Genomic DNA, 14,674 nt, shown 5'->3' with positions numbered 1-14,674 from the left:
CAACGCCGAGAAAGCATTTGGACTACAGCAACCAACACACAATCAACACAACAACGAATAAGGCTGCCCGGTATACTTTTCGAAAAATCGCTATATAGGAATATCACTTTCTCCCATGGGCCTATTTTCTGCCCACCTGGATTTATAACCCCGAATGACATTGGACTCCTTCCGATAATGGATTACCCAGGTTGTATCAACTTCTCTTTTCGTATAATTTTCTCCATATAATCATCCACAACCACTCGAAAAACTATTTCCAATAATTGTGCTGAAAAGCAAAATAGCGCCCATTTGCAGCTGAACATTTTGCTAACTGCATTTCATTTCCTCTGATGATATGAACCATTGTTGAAAATCCATGGATTAAGAAAATTAAAATAACCCCTTCTATATATTCCTTTTGTAAAAGAATAAATTCTTGAATCGGATATATTTCTCTACATGTTTTTTTTTTTTCAGAATTTAAAATTGAACCACGGAACTTATATATTGCTCTATTCTTAAATATTGAGCTTTTCCTTTTTGGCTAGGATCTCTTTGAAAGTATTACTTCAAGTAATATCTATCAGGATTTTTCATCTGAATTCTATCAGTGTCTTATCTCGCTTATATATATATATATATATATATATATATATATATATATATATATATATATATATATGTTCCTCGATTTAGCTCTGTTGAGAAAGGAACGAAACCTAGTTAGCTAACCTTTATTTTCATTTTTTTTTTTTTTTTTGATTCATCATGTTGATTGGTCTGTATTTAGCCATTATTAAATTCTGTACCCCCCCCCCCCCAAAAAAAAAAATTATCAAATCTTTCTGTGGAAAAATATTTTATTTCTTATAATATATACCAATCCTTATTTCAGAAGCTCGATATAATTACAGAGCAATATAGTGAATAAATGACAAAAGACTATATTCCAAAATTCATGATGTTGACCATCGTATAATTTATTCCTTTAATTACGTTGACATTTACAATTCTTGACAGTATCGGTTCCGTAGTGCAAAATCAATCACTTAATTATTATATCAACCAGTGAATCTATTTTGCCCTTAACTCATCAGAAGAAATAGCAACAATCAATCCGGCGAAAAAATATACATATTTATATATATACACATATACATATATTTGCATATATATATATATATATATATATATGCATAAATGCATATATGTATACATATATTTATATATACACACATATATGCATACACACACACACATATATATACGCGCACACACAAACATATATACATGCGCGTGCGCGCACACATACACACACACACATATAAGAAAACCCTTGTTTTACATATATCTTAATTTTCACATTATACATATGCGTATGAAATGTATGTCATTATTGATATCGTTGTTGTTGTTATTATTATTATTATTATTAGTATTATTATTATTATTAGTATTATTATTATTATTAGTAGTAGTAGTAGTAGTAGTAGTAGTAGTCCCTTTTTTAACATAATTAGCCGTGTTATTCTATTTCTCATGCGAGTTTACGTAGATCGCTTAGATGACAATGTTAGGTGTAGACGCCTGTAAATTCGATTTGGAACCAGTTGAACATGTCGAAATCAGCTGAGTGGAAATATTGCACTTATGTGCTTCCATAGCAGCCGCGTCGTTCGCTGAATGGTGAACGTTCGATGCCAATGCCGCAACTTTGACGGACACGAGTTTGGATTATTTTTCTCCGAATTCGAATAATGTATGTTCTCGTGTCGTGTGGGCAGGAACCAACTCGATAGTCGGCGCCTTGGGAGCAACGCAAACATTTTTTTTTTAAGTCATTATCTTTCCTGGTGGATGGATTTTTTAGGGTTTGCTTGGTAGGAAAGTAAAAAAATTAAATTAATTTTTTTAATGACATTAAAAAAAAAAAAAAAGGAAAAGGAAGAATGGAGGGGGGTTTTAAGTGCATCAGTGTTTTTTTTTTCTCGCGACTCGTTTATATATTGGTATCGATCTTTCGTGAATTCCTTTTTTTGCGTGTCTCTTTTTTACCCTTGTTTGCATTTAAAATAAGTGCGTGTCATAGAGGGGTGTTTTTTTTTTTTTTAGAAGTATAGCTTTACGAAGGGAGAAAGAGGGGGGGAAGGAGTGAAAGAAAACTAACGAAAGGGGGAAAGGGGGTGAGAGAGTTAGAGAGTGAGAGAGAAATAAGAAGAGAGAGAGAGAGGAAGGGAAAAAGAGACCGAGCGAGAGAAGAAAGAGTGGGAGGGAGAGAGAGAGAGAGAGAGAGAGAGAGCAAAAGAGATAGGGAGAAAGAAGGAAGGAGACAGAGAGCAAACGAGAAAGAAAGAAAGAAAGAGAAAGAGACGGTAACCAGAGAGAGAGAGAGAGAGAGAGAGAGAGAGAGAGAGAGAAAGAGAGACGCCGTTAAAAGCGTCTGCTGGAGTTGGTGGTTTTCGTTACTGGAAGAAGAAAACGGCAGAAACACGAGGAAGAATATAGATCTATTATTATTATTATTGCTACCCACCGTCACTATAGAATGAAAACAGAACCGGGGGAAGATAAGCTCCCCAAAAATCTCCATTTCACAATTTCCAGTAATTAATTAGTTGTATAGAGTTAATTGCTGGGTTTTTTGCTATATTGCGTGTTGTCCTTCTACATTTGTTTTTGTTTTTGTTTTTTGTTTTTAGACAAGAAATAACGCCTTTCTCGTATCATTAATATAAAAAAAATTGTTTTCAACATCGTCACAAAAAGGAGTGATTTATAATAGAAAGAAAAACAAACGCAGTACTGGATTTCATTCTTGTAAACCGGAATAATTACAAATTTTGAAAGGATCATATCCATATACAATATACATACACACACACACACACATATATATATATATATATATATATATATATATATATACATACACACACATATATTACGCGCTATTAATCTTTAATTGAAAATAACAAAAGAAAGCAACGCTTGAAAGGACGTGAAAATTCGTGGAATACACATCAGTACATCACTTGCTTGTTGGAGTACAATATAAATTACAAATAATATTGTATATATTTTTCTGCTTCAATAATAAAATCGCATTTTTCAATTTTTCATTTTTAAATTTACATAAGGTATTCTTTTTTTTTTTAAAAAAAGGTACAAAATTTAAAAAACAACAACAAGGAAACGGGGAGCAATAATAAAAACAAAAAATAAAAAATAATAACAAAACGGATATCTCTAACCAAAACACGCGAGCACGCCGAGAAAGGAAGAAGAAAAAAAAAAAGTAAAAAAAAGAAATTCACGCACGACATGAACACACCTCCGTCTTCCAGTCGCACTACAAGCGCTGGTGGTGGTGCTGTTACTAACACTCCAGTGACAACACCGGGCCCCGCGACCCCATTCGAACCACCAATACAACAGCCCCCATCTCCACTGCCCCCTGGATCCCAAGAAACCGCTGCTGGTCTAAATTTCCCCGCAGTCCCGTCCGTCTCCCCGCCGTCTCCGAGCCCATCGACAAGTACATGGCAACAAGGACCGAATAATGTCCCAACCGACCCTTGTTTAGACCAAAGTCCAACCCCAAGTCCGAAACCCAGCCCGAAACGTAGCCCGAAACCCAGTCCAAAACGTAGCCCCGTCCGCAAGAAGGCCACGGGAGCGAAGCCCGACGCTTCACCACCCCCTCGAGCGCCCCCTTCTCCAAGGATACCTTCATCTCCCGTACACTCGGCTTCTCCATCGGGCTCCCCTCGAACTATCAGGGGAGCTGCAGGTGGGGCTATCTCAGGACTGCTACAAAAAACTGGTAAGTGAAAGTGTTTTCGTTTTTATAAAAAAACAAAACAAAAAAAAACAAGCACCTGCCGCTAACAACACGTAGTTTTTGTTTTGTGGTATCTTTTAAAAAGCACATGTTATATATGGTGGTTATGCAGAAAAGTTACCGTGATATTTTTAATGTTATTTTTGCAACTTATGCACGTGTGTTCCCTTGCTGAAATAATATCGTTATTTCAGAAACCCATCCTTCTTAACACGAGGAAGAAGGGCGTTTTGTAACTATTCTGTACTTTCATCTAACAATTTAATATAAAAAATATAATATAATAATAAATATAATATAAACGTTATGGCGGACCTGAACAAGAGGGGGGGGGAAATCTAACAATTTAATATAAATAAGATGTCGTAAAACTTTAAACTTGAAAATATTATTAAAAAAAAAAAAACAACACGGCAACATAAGCACAATATTTTTAAGTTAAATTACTTTACGATATTTTTGTTAATTTAATTGTTAGGTGAAAGTACAAAATAATTACACGGCTCTATTCCCTCCTCATGTTAAGAATGGGTTTTTAAATAACGTTATTTCAGCACGATAACTTCTCTGCATAAATATCATGTGTGTGTGTGGTAAATTTTTACTTGGTTTCCACCTTAATATTGACGACCTCTATGGGTTTCCGGGTATGCTGAAAACTAGTATTGCATTTAAATTTCCCGCAAATAAGTAGTTTTCCTGATATTAAGCCAAGTGATTCCTTATAAGTCGTGGCCATTGTTGTACACGAAAACAAAATAACATTTACCACACACACATATATAACATATATATAACACACACACACACACACACACACATTATATATATATATATATATATATATATATATATATATATATATATATATAGTGTGACAAACATTATTATATATAAAAAACAACATTGTCCCGTCGATTAACAATGCATTTGAACAGTACTAGCTCAATATACCAGCATTTAACAAATCAACATAGCTGTCCCCCCTCTAATCTTAGAAAGGTCCTCGTGGACACTGGACAACACAAGGATTTTGCAACGAGAAAGTAATTGTAAAAAATTAAAAATACTCGAAGCACTATATATAAAAACCCAGCACACATCTATAAATAGCATTAATTTTGAAAGTAGCAATAATGTTCTGAAATGTTTAGCATAACCAGTATACGACTGGTTTTACTAACATTGCCTTTTATCATCCTAATTTTTAATCGAGTTTTTTATCACTCGTAAATGTATATTTTAATCGACTTTTCATTGACTCTTTTTTATCATTCGTAACTATATATTTCACTTCTATTTTAATATTTTATCTCCACCTGATGATGATTCAAGAAAGAATCGAAAGCGCTCGTGTGAACCATGGAACATTTGTAAATACCTTCCATCTTGAAGTTAAAAAATCTTACGAAAGATTGAAAAAATGAAAAAAGAATCTCTGTTGTTTTTAATGTTTGCCTGAATATATATATATATATATATATATATATATATATATATATATATATATATACGTAAGGCAATACATTTATTATTATCTATATAAAAGCCAAGTACGTCCAAGGATAGAATACTGTTGCCATATCTGGGCAGGAGCTGCTAAAAACAGCCTATCCTGCCTTGACAGAGTACAAAATAGACTTCGTGGCTTAGTGGGGGATGCCCTTTTCTCTACCCTGCAACCTCTCTCCCACAGAAGAGACGTTGCGAGCCTATCCTTGTTTTATCGTTGTTTCCATGGCAGGTGCTCGTCTGAACTCCAATCTCTGGTCCCCCATCGCCAATCTTTCACAAAAAACACCCGTCTAGCTGAATCCACTGTGAAAAATTTCCCCCACTCTATCTGTGCCTAAATCAAAACGCGGATTCCATGAACAAAGCTTCTTTCTTAGAACTGCACGCCTATGGAACTCTGTTCCGTCTGCCTGCTTCCCACCGGACTACAACTTGGATGTCTTCAAGTCCAATGTTAACAAATTCCTAATGAACCGCCCCCTTAAGTAAACACTCCACACTAACGTAATGTACTTGCAATAACCCTTATCCCTGAGTGGCTTCCGGGCCTTGATAAGTGGTGATCACTGTGTAAAAAAAAAAATTATATAAAAGCAAATCGCGATTGTCTGCGTGTCCAGCTTAAAGTCGCAAATCTCGCATCATCGGATTCGGATCGAGCCCCCCCCCCCACCTATCACCATCACGAGCTAGTTATGGTAAAACTTAAGATGCAGAAACAACACCCCCTCTCCTTATATTAAAAATGTGGGTACTTCTAAAGTTTATCGCCGAAAATGGAGACATTTTTTTTTATTTTCGTACACCTGTCGTTAAAATCTGAGGGAGAAATCAGTATTTTAAGCTATGACCGAAGCAATGAAAAAAAAAAAAAAAAAAAACTATTTTGTAAAAATCCAAGTTGCTTTCATTACAATATTGTTTTATTAAAATTATATTTTCTTACGCAAACTTTTCAATAAATGTTTTTACAATTATATTTTGATAAATTTTTATACAGTAAATGTTTTGGTTTTCAAATTGCGCTCGCCCAGTTGAGACCATTATGAATATGTCATTTTCATTTTCTGTTATTAATGATACTGTCTTTTTCATTTTCTGTTTTTAATAATTATATATATATATATATATATATATATATATATATATATTGTTTCATGAAAAACTTTCCCGCTTTCATTAACTAAATCGAAACATTTTCAATTAAACAATGACGGATATATGTTCTCTTTCACTTTCTTTTTTTTTACTCTTTTTCATAGTTCTTTACGGAAGTAATTAATATCTATTTTTTTTATTATTTGTTTCTAACTTCGGCCATAGTTTAAAATACTGATTTCTCCCTCGACAGGTGCGCTAAAAATGACGTCTCCATTTTCGGCGATAAACTGTAGAAGTACCAAAATGTGTCACGGTATTTGTGCAGAATAACATTCTTTTAGGATTTTTAAGTTAAATTTATTTTATTTATTTACGGTTAAGGTGTTAGTTGAAAATACAGAGTAGTTAAAAAAAAAAACGCCCTCTCCTCCCCATGCTAAGAATGTTTCTAAATAATAAAGTTAATATTTCCACACGGTCCGTATTCTACACAAGTACCTGGGTTTCTAAATAAACGTTATGGCGGACCTGAACAAGAAATCACCCTCCCCCTTAATTTTTTATAGTATGTTTTACTACGTAGTATAGTTTTCGAGGTTGGGGGTTGTTTATTCCGAAAGCCGTTCTTACTATGAAGAGGTTGTGGTGTTCATACTACGTTGGGTTAGGTCGTAAAAAAAAAATACCAACTGCAGAATACCGGTAAAAATTATGGGGGGAGGGTATTCTCGTTCAGGTCTGCCAACTCCTTGTTTACATGTGCATGCAGTAGTGACGCTTTAACTATTCTGTACCTAATAATCGTTTCCTCGAGGCTACCAGAGATCCAATTAATGGGGCAGGGGGTGAAGATCATTTCTATTGATAGTTGTTTGAAAAACAGCACAGCAACTAGGTCAGACGTCGGTCAAGTCAACTACTTTTTTTTTTCTTTCTTTGTATATTTTATCAGAGTGCAAAATAAATAAATAAAATAAAAACGCTCCACTCCTTTTTTTTTTTTTTTATAACTACTGTTTTGTTATCTATACTCCTGGGTAACGCCAGATAGTCCTACTAGTAAGAATATAAAAATTAAGTATACTTCTACAAATTCTATTCTTAGCACGAGGGGGGGGAGACGTTTTGTAACTAATCTGTAGTTTCATCTAACAATTTAATAAAAAAAAAAATATCGTAAAAGTTTAATTTAACTTAAATACTATTAAAAAATAGCACTGTAACTTTTCTGCATAAACACCTTAATTTTTATAGTATCTTTTATTGTTAGGTGAAAGCACAGACTAGTTCAACAATTGCCATGTTAAAAATGGGTTTCTAAATAATGTTATTTCAGTATGGTCTGTAAACTGCGGAAGTAACTTAAACTAAGGGGTTAGATAAAAGTCAGTTTAGTTTGGTTCAGTTCACATTATGTAGAAGAAGCACCAATTTAAATATCTCTTATTGTTCATTAGAGATTTTGAGTTTGTTTTACAATCCAGAGATTCGAAAAAGTTCTAAAAAATTCAAATGTATAACAAATAAATGTTACCAAAGGCAAGATAAGTTACTCTTCTATCTAGTTGGATAGGTTCGTGGTGTTTTTACTTAATGTAAAATAAAATGTTTATTCAGCTCTAAAAGCAACTAATGTTAACCCGTATACGAGCACAAGGAAAAATGGCCGCAATATATTTGCTACGCGGTTATTTTTTCTTGTGTCCGTGTATGTGTTGACGTTAGTTGATTTTTAGCCGAATAAACATTTTACATTAAGCAAAAACTACAAAACTATCCAACTAAGTAGAGTAACTTATCTTGCCTTTGGTAACATTTATTTGTTATATATTTGAATGTTTAACTACTTAACACACGTTTTTTGATTAATGTGCTCCCCGTTACACCAACTGAAGACTCCTAAACATTTTTTTGATAAATCGACGACCTCGTTAGGTTTTCAGGTTTCCTGAAAAGGAATATCGCAGGGAAAATTAACACAAACAAATAGTTTTCAAGATATAAATACCTGTATTTGGAAATGTAAATCACTGGCGGCTATGTTTGAACGGGCGGCATATGAAAGAGGCAAATCCTCCCTTTTTTTTTTTTAAATTTTTTTTAGCGCAATTCCGAAAGCCGTTCTTAACATGGGAAGGTTGGGGGCGAAGTTATTCCGAAAGGCATTTTCTTATTTTCAACCTCCCCACGTTAAGAATGGCTTCCGGAATAACAGGTTCGACAGCTAGTGCACATTGACCAAAGTTTCTTGAATTTGAATTCTTGAAAGTAATTTTTGGGGTGGAATTAACTAGAAATGACGTTGAATAAACATTTACATTTCGTAAACTTCACAGTTCGTCTGCGCATGCTAACTGAACCATTTCATTGGAATAACAGATGGTGACCAATTCAAACTACTAGCAATTACATTGTATAATACAGGTATTTATATCTAGAGAACTATTTGTCTGCGCTAATTTTACCTGCTATATTCGTTTTCAGCATACCTGAAAACCTCCAAGTCAACATTTTGTTTTTTTAGAAAATGTTGATGTGTTTTCAGTTGGCGTAACGGAGCACACTGACCCGCTTTTTTTAAAACTACTATTAAATTCCTCTGTACTGGAGGGTTCCGGTTATATTGAAGCCGTTGGCTCCCAAAATCTTTGCAGATTTAATAAACTAGTTTTGTCTGCAGATTTCGGTTATAGTCAACATCGTGCTCCTCTGGACTCCCGCATTCTGCTCTGCAGACGAGTCAACGATAACAAGCAAAATATGGTCCCTTCTCGGATAACGTGAAAGCCCATCCTCCTTTACCTCGTTTTAGAAACGGCTTTCTTGTTAGCTTAACCATGTCCAATTATCCTGCCAAATGGACAGCAGAAACCCGAAATCACAAGCAGCAGACAATCTTTTACATTAATCAAGCATACGTCATCTTAGATCAGTACTTATACGCGATACAAGAACTTGAATGCCTACTAGAAAATATCCTCGAGTGTCTAAGGTCTCTCTGTGCAGGGTTTTGTCAGAACAATCTGGCATGAGGATACTTTTTCCATAGAAGTAAACCCTGACCAAATATTCAAAATCACATAGTATTCGTTGCCCAACTAAGATCTCCTCACTATGGCTAACTCACATAAGCTTTTACAAGAAATGGTGCACCTTCTCCAAGTGATGTTATCTCAAGTAATAGCACGAAGCTGGAAACTCCACCAGACTAGATAAATTCTTGTCCTGGAATCCAGTAAGACCAAGAGACCACAATGAAAGATATACTACAGCATATGAAAATGGTTAATTGAGGAGAAGAAAATTAGGTTCTCAATTTCTTTTCTAACTGTGTTTGAGAGATAAAGAAATTTAATGAAACATTCGAACATCGATGTATCTCATATAGAGTTCAAGTGTTAGCCCCAGGTTGTGGGCCCCTTGATTTTTGATAACTTCGACGGAAGTAAAATAAAACAAAATTAAAAAAAAAAAAAATTAAACTCCTAATTTTAGGTTTAGTTCTGTTTAGTTAGATCTGTATTGTGTAGAAGCGCTCTTAACCCTAAGTCTGGCTGGCAATAATAATTTGAATAAATTTTGGTTGAATTTATTTGCTTGTGCATTTGTGTGCGCTATTTTTGAATAGTATTTCAAGATAAATTCAATTTTTGATATTTTTTTGTTTATCAAATTGTTACGTGAAAGTATAGAATAGTCACAAAACACGATCCCTTCCCCATGTTAAGAATGGGTTTCTAAAATAACGTTATTTCAGCGCGGTAACATAGCTGCACAAGTAACAATATAAAAATAATAAGGAAAGCAGTAAGTAAACATTAATACAGGGAAGTAATTTGCTCTGTCACCGCTTGGAAACTCTGAAATCTAGTCTATAAAATTTGGTAGTCATTTAAAGAGCTAATCTCTCTAATATAGCCAGAATTTCTCCTCTTCTAACCAAGAGAAAACAGATACTACGCTTTGAAATATTTTATTCACTGTTCCTTTCATTTTTTCATACCACATTTACTCTATAAACCTACCATACTTAACCCTGTGTTAGTCAACTGGGTGTTCCAAACATGGTTAGTCCCTTAGGGTGTTTATACACCCCAATACAAAAATGTTTATGGTGTTATTATTTCGTAAAAAATATAGTTATCCTGTTGAACAGTTTGAATCACTTGTATATATAAAAGTGAACGTGTCTGCGTGTGTGTCTGTCTGTCTGTGTACATTTCTCTAAGCAATAACTCTGTCAATTTTAAGTCTACAAGACTCAAAATTTGATAGGCGGGGTACTGAGATTTTGGAAAATCTTTGTAATCGGTTTTCGGCCAGAAATTTGGCTGTTAAGGGGTCAAAGTTCAACGATTTTACCTTTGAGAACTCTACCAAACTCCTCCCACAAATTTGGGTCTAAACACTTGAACTATTAGATATAGGTTCCTTGGACATGGATCTAACTTAATAACTTGATTTGGGCCCCAAACAATAAATGTTAAGGGGTCATAATAGGGGTCAAATTAAAAAAAAAAATTGACCGTTTTTTTTTGTTTTTTTTTGTTCAACATACCCCTCCAAACACCCGGGCAACGCCGGGCGTAAATGCTTGTAATACAATAAGATAAATGATAAAACTAAGAATAAATCAAGATATTGCATTAGCTAAACTCATAGTTACAAAACTGAAAAAGTAATAAATTGTAAATAAAATAATAATCTCATCCAAAATTATGGTAAAGAAAATACCAAAACCTATTAATTCCATATTAAATATTACAATAGCTTAATGATACATAACATGTGCTTACCTACGTGACTGGACACCCCAGGAGGACAAAGGTACGTCTACCCCCAAGGAAAACTGAAATACAACTGTGCCATGCCATGTGTGCTATACTTTCCACTGAGTCGGGAGAGTACTGGGAGGAAGGAAAAGAAATAAGTTGCCAACTAGGAATTATGAGCACTTACACAAAATTGGGACGACAAAACACTCCATGGAACTAAAGCAAGGTTAAAATATCTTTAATTGCTTGTATATATATATATATGTATGTATATGTATGTATATGTATGTATATGTATATGTATATATATGTATATGTATATATATGTATATATATGTATATGTATATATATGTATATGTATATATATGTATATGTATGTATATATATATATATGTATATATATATATATATATGTATATATATATATATGTATATATATATATATTTATATGGAAATAAAGTTAATCATCGTGGTTCAAGTGTGCTTTAAACAGAAACATTCATTTTGAATGCGCCCCTGTCATATCAAAGAACCTACGGTTGATTGTATATGTCGGACCTTTCGGTTTGTGTGGTAATAACTTTTCAAATGCACTTGTGATGTTAGGCTGTGTAAGGTGTTAACTTTGCTCAGAATTGCCTGTTCCTTCTTTCATCCGATTATTTCGATTATCGGTTACTTATCAAAGACATTCCGAACACTGTCAGATACATAAAATACATTTATGTGAAATTTCCCTATCTTCCAATCAGTTTCGGAGTCGATAAGGAACACATGCACGCGTAAAAATAGTAGATAGATTTATTATTTTATGCATGTATCAATTTTCAGTATTTCTATAATGTTCAATAGACGATTAGAGCCAGTACTTGTAAGTTGCCGTATATTGTCATAGTGTTTCATTGGAATAGCGTTTGACAAGAAAAAAAAAAACAAAAAAAACATTCTACACTTCGACCTTAAAGCTAGTAATTGACATTTTGGTATTTGTGCAGTTTACGGACAGTGCTATTTTTATTTTATTTTATGTTAGGATTTTTCGGCAGTTTAACCTCCACAAGTTGGTTTCATTTTAGAAGAGTTCCGTCCGCGCAACGTAAGAGTTAACAAAGCCCCCCTCCCCTCTCTTCCCCTGTTAAGAATTGCGTTCTAAAATTTACTCGAGACTGTTAAACTGCAGAAGTGGTTTCTAAGTTAGTTATAGGAATAAGATTTAAGAGTATTGGGGGGGGGGCGTAGCTATTTCCACCGGGATTTATGGTTAATATTTTCATAAATAAATTGGTTATATGCCCTTAAAACGCTATCTAGTTAAACAATGGACGGAAATGGCTGATATTTTTACGCTGAATTTGTATGATCGCACATTGCAAATTCTAAAAAAATATTTGTTTTCTTTCTCCCTTAAATTTTTTGGGAGGTGTTCGTACATAGTCATCTGAAAAAAAATTATTTGGGAGTGGAGGGGGGGTGAGAATTAGTTTAAAGGCCTTATCTACAAATTCACGGAATTCTGAATAAATTTATTTTATTTTTACAAATCACGTTTCTTCGTATTTCCACAAACACACACGAGATTGGATATATTAATGGAAAAGGCAAGATTTCAATATTCCGTAGTGATTTTAATAATAAATTCTAACGTTAATAATATTCGATAAGGGAAGGTTCAAAAGGGATTATCGCCCCTGTCTCTCCCTTACCCGTCGTCGGCTTTGCGTAAACCTCCCTCCTCCCTCACACTCTGTCAGCACGTGTATACACTAAAAGCTAAGAGTAAGATCTTTTTTTTTTTTTTTTTCAATTTTAATAATGTTAATTAAATAAGAATTCTAGTGTGGGAGGATGCAAGAATGCATCTGTCGAAATTTATCTCCCTCTCACAGCGGGAAGATGTTATGCTAGGGTCGTAAAGAGCCAGCGCCCTGGTGGGTGAAAAAAAAAAAAAAAGCCTGGGCAGTCGCGTCGGCATTCCAGAGTAGGGGCACATCAAGGGTTTGCAGTGAACTAACCCCTTCTTCAAAAGAGACGGCAAAGCCTGGGTGTGTGCACTACTGCACCTCTTAGAACTGCATTCGATTAACAACGTCGTACCGCTGTAATTAGGGAAGAGGTCATTTTAATAAATGGTCTAGAGTCTGTTGGTTTTGGCGCCAAAGGCAGCCCCCCCCCCCGTCTTCGTGCAAATATTTTTTATTTCTCTCCCGCAACAGGGGAGATGTGACACAAGGTCGGTAAAAGGGAATCTGAAAAGCCAGCACCTTCGAGGAGGGGGACTCTGGCCTGGATACAAAGAAGGTCTGGACAGCCTCATCGGCATTTCCTGGCAGGTGTGCCTCAAGCGATTAGCAATAATTATGAGGTGGCTTAAATAAGTATCCAGACTTTTTTGTACAGTCATTTAAAATTGTTGTACACTCTTGAAAATTAAGTATGTTATTGCTATACATCTTATGAGATGACTGATTAATTTTTATGATTTCAAGTTCAAATGAACAGTTACAGCAGGAATTGGAATATACCCTAATAAAGCCTGGTTATCACAGCTAGTAAATTTCAAAAATGCCATCGGAACGTGAGGACACTTTAGAAAAACGATATGCAATGCAATAAAATTCTATTTTAAACTTGGAAAAAAAAAATGCCACAGAAACGTATGGAATACTTCAGACAGTTTTTGAGTGGCATAAAAGATTCAAGGAAGGCAGGGAGTTTGTGAGGGATGATGAGAAATGTGGGAGGAGTAAAGAAAGTCTGACACCAGAGTTGATTGGCCAAATAAAGAATTTCATAGATAAGGACTGTCATGTGTCTATAGACAACAATTGCACAGTTTGATATCGGTATGGAAACTATTTGACCAAGATGACAGTTCATCGCCGTTCATATAGTCCAGACCTTGACGTTTCTAATTTTTTTAGATGAGGATTGGTTATTCGTATTGTTTGGATTCATCGGTTTACTGTTCTCATCTTGAGTGTCAATTTCACAACGTTTCGGTCGATGTAACCTCTGACCTTTTTCAGGTGTATCTTGTTGAACTCGGGAATCTTTCTGTTAAACTCGGGAATATGGACAGAATTTCAAACGGAACCCTTTATTCACTTCATGGGAGTAGCATGCTCTTGTTCTGTCAGCCATGACCGAATAGAGGTCCTAAGTAATTCACAATTGTATCTTTCAGTTACCCAAACTGAGAACTGAACCTTCAACCTTTTTTTTTTTTTTTTACATAAACGTCACCACTTATCAAGGCCGATAGGCCACTCAAGGATAAGGGTTAAAGAGTGTAGAGTAGTCAAACTGATTTTTCCAAGTACTCTAATCAGTTGTGGACCAATGGCACAGAGTTAGAGTAGTTAGAAAAATCAATTGTAAAAAGTGACCTTCTCCTGAAGGTTGAAGGTTCAGTTCTCAGTTTGGGCAACTGAAAGATACAATTGAACTGAAAGATA

The 14,674-nt window shown here is 34.7% G+C and overlaps 1 protein-coding gene across 3 annotated transcripts in view; it reads left to right on the top strand.

Annotated features, from left to right (window-relative positions):
• The first annotated feature begins 1,545 nt into the window (after nt 1–1,545).
• Nucleotides 1,546–14,674, top strand: part of LOC145259828 (uncharacterized) — a 299,932-nt gene continuing 286,803 nt past the window's right edge. The window contains exon 1 of one of the 3 annotated variants that reach the window (XM_080117651.1): nt 1,546–3,808. In XM_080117651.1, coding sequence (XP_079973777.1) covers nt 3,307–3,808 — 502 coding nt within the window. In that variant the 5' untranslated portion in view covers nt 1,546–3,306. The remainder of the gene's footprint in view (nt 3,809–14,674) is intronic. The other 2 variants (XM_080117652.1, XM_080117653.1) reach the window with 2 other exon arrangements.

This window comes from Euprymna scolopes, chromosome 35, assembly GCF_053919585.1.
Source record: "Euprymna scolopes isolate OS-2025 chromosome 35, ASM5391958v1, whole genome shotgun sequence".
Taxonomy (NCBI): domain Eukaryota; kingdom Metazoa; phylum Mollusca; class Cephalopoda; order Sepiida; family Sepiolidae; genus Euprymna; species Euprymna scolopes.
Note: the sequence above shows the minus strand (reverse complement) of the source record. Positions and strands in the feature narration are given on the sequence as shown.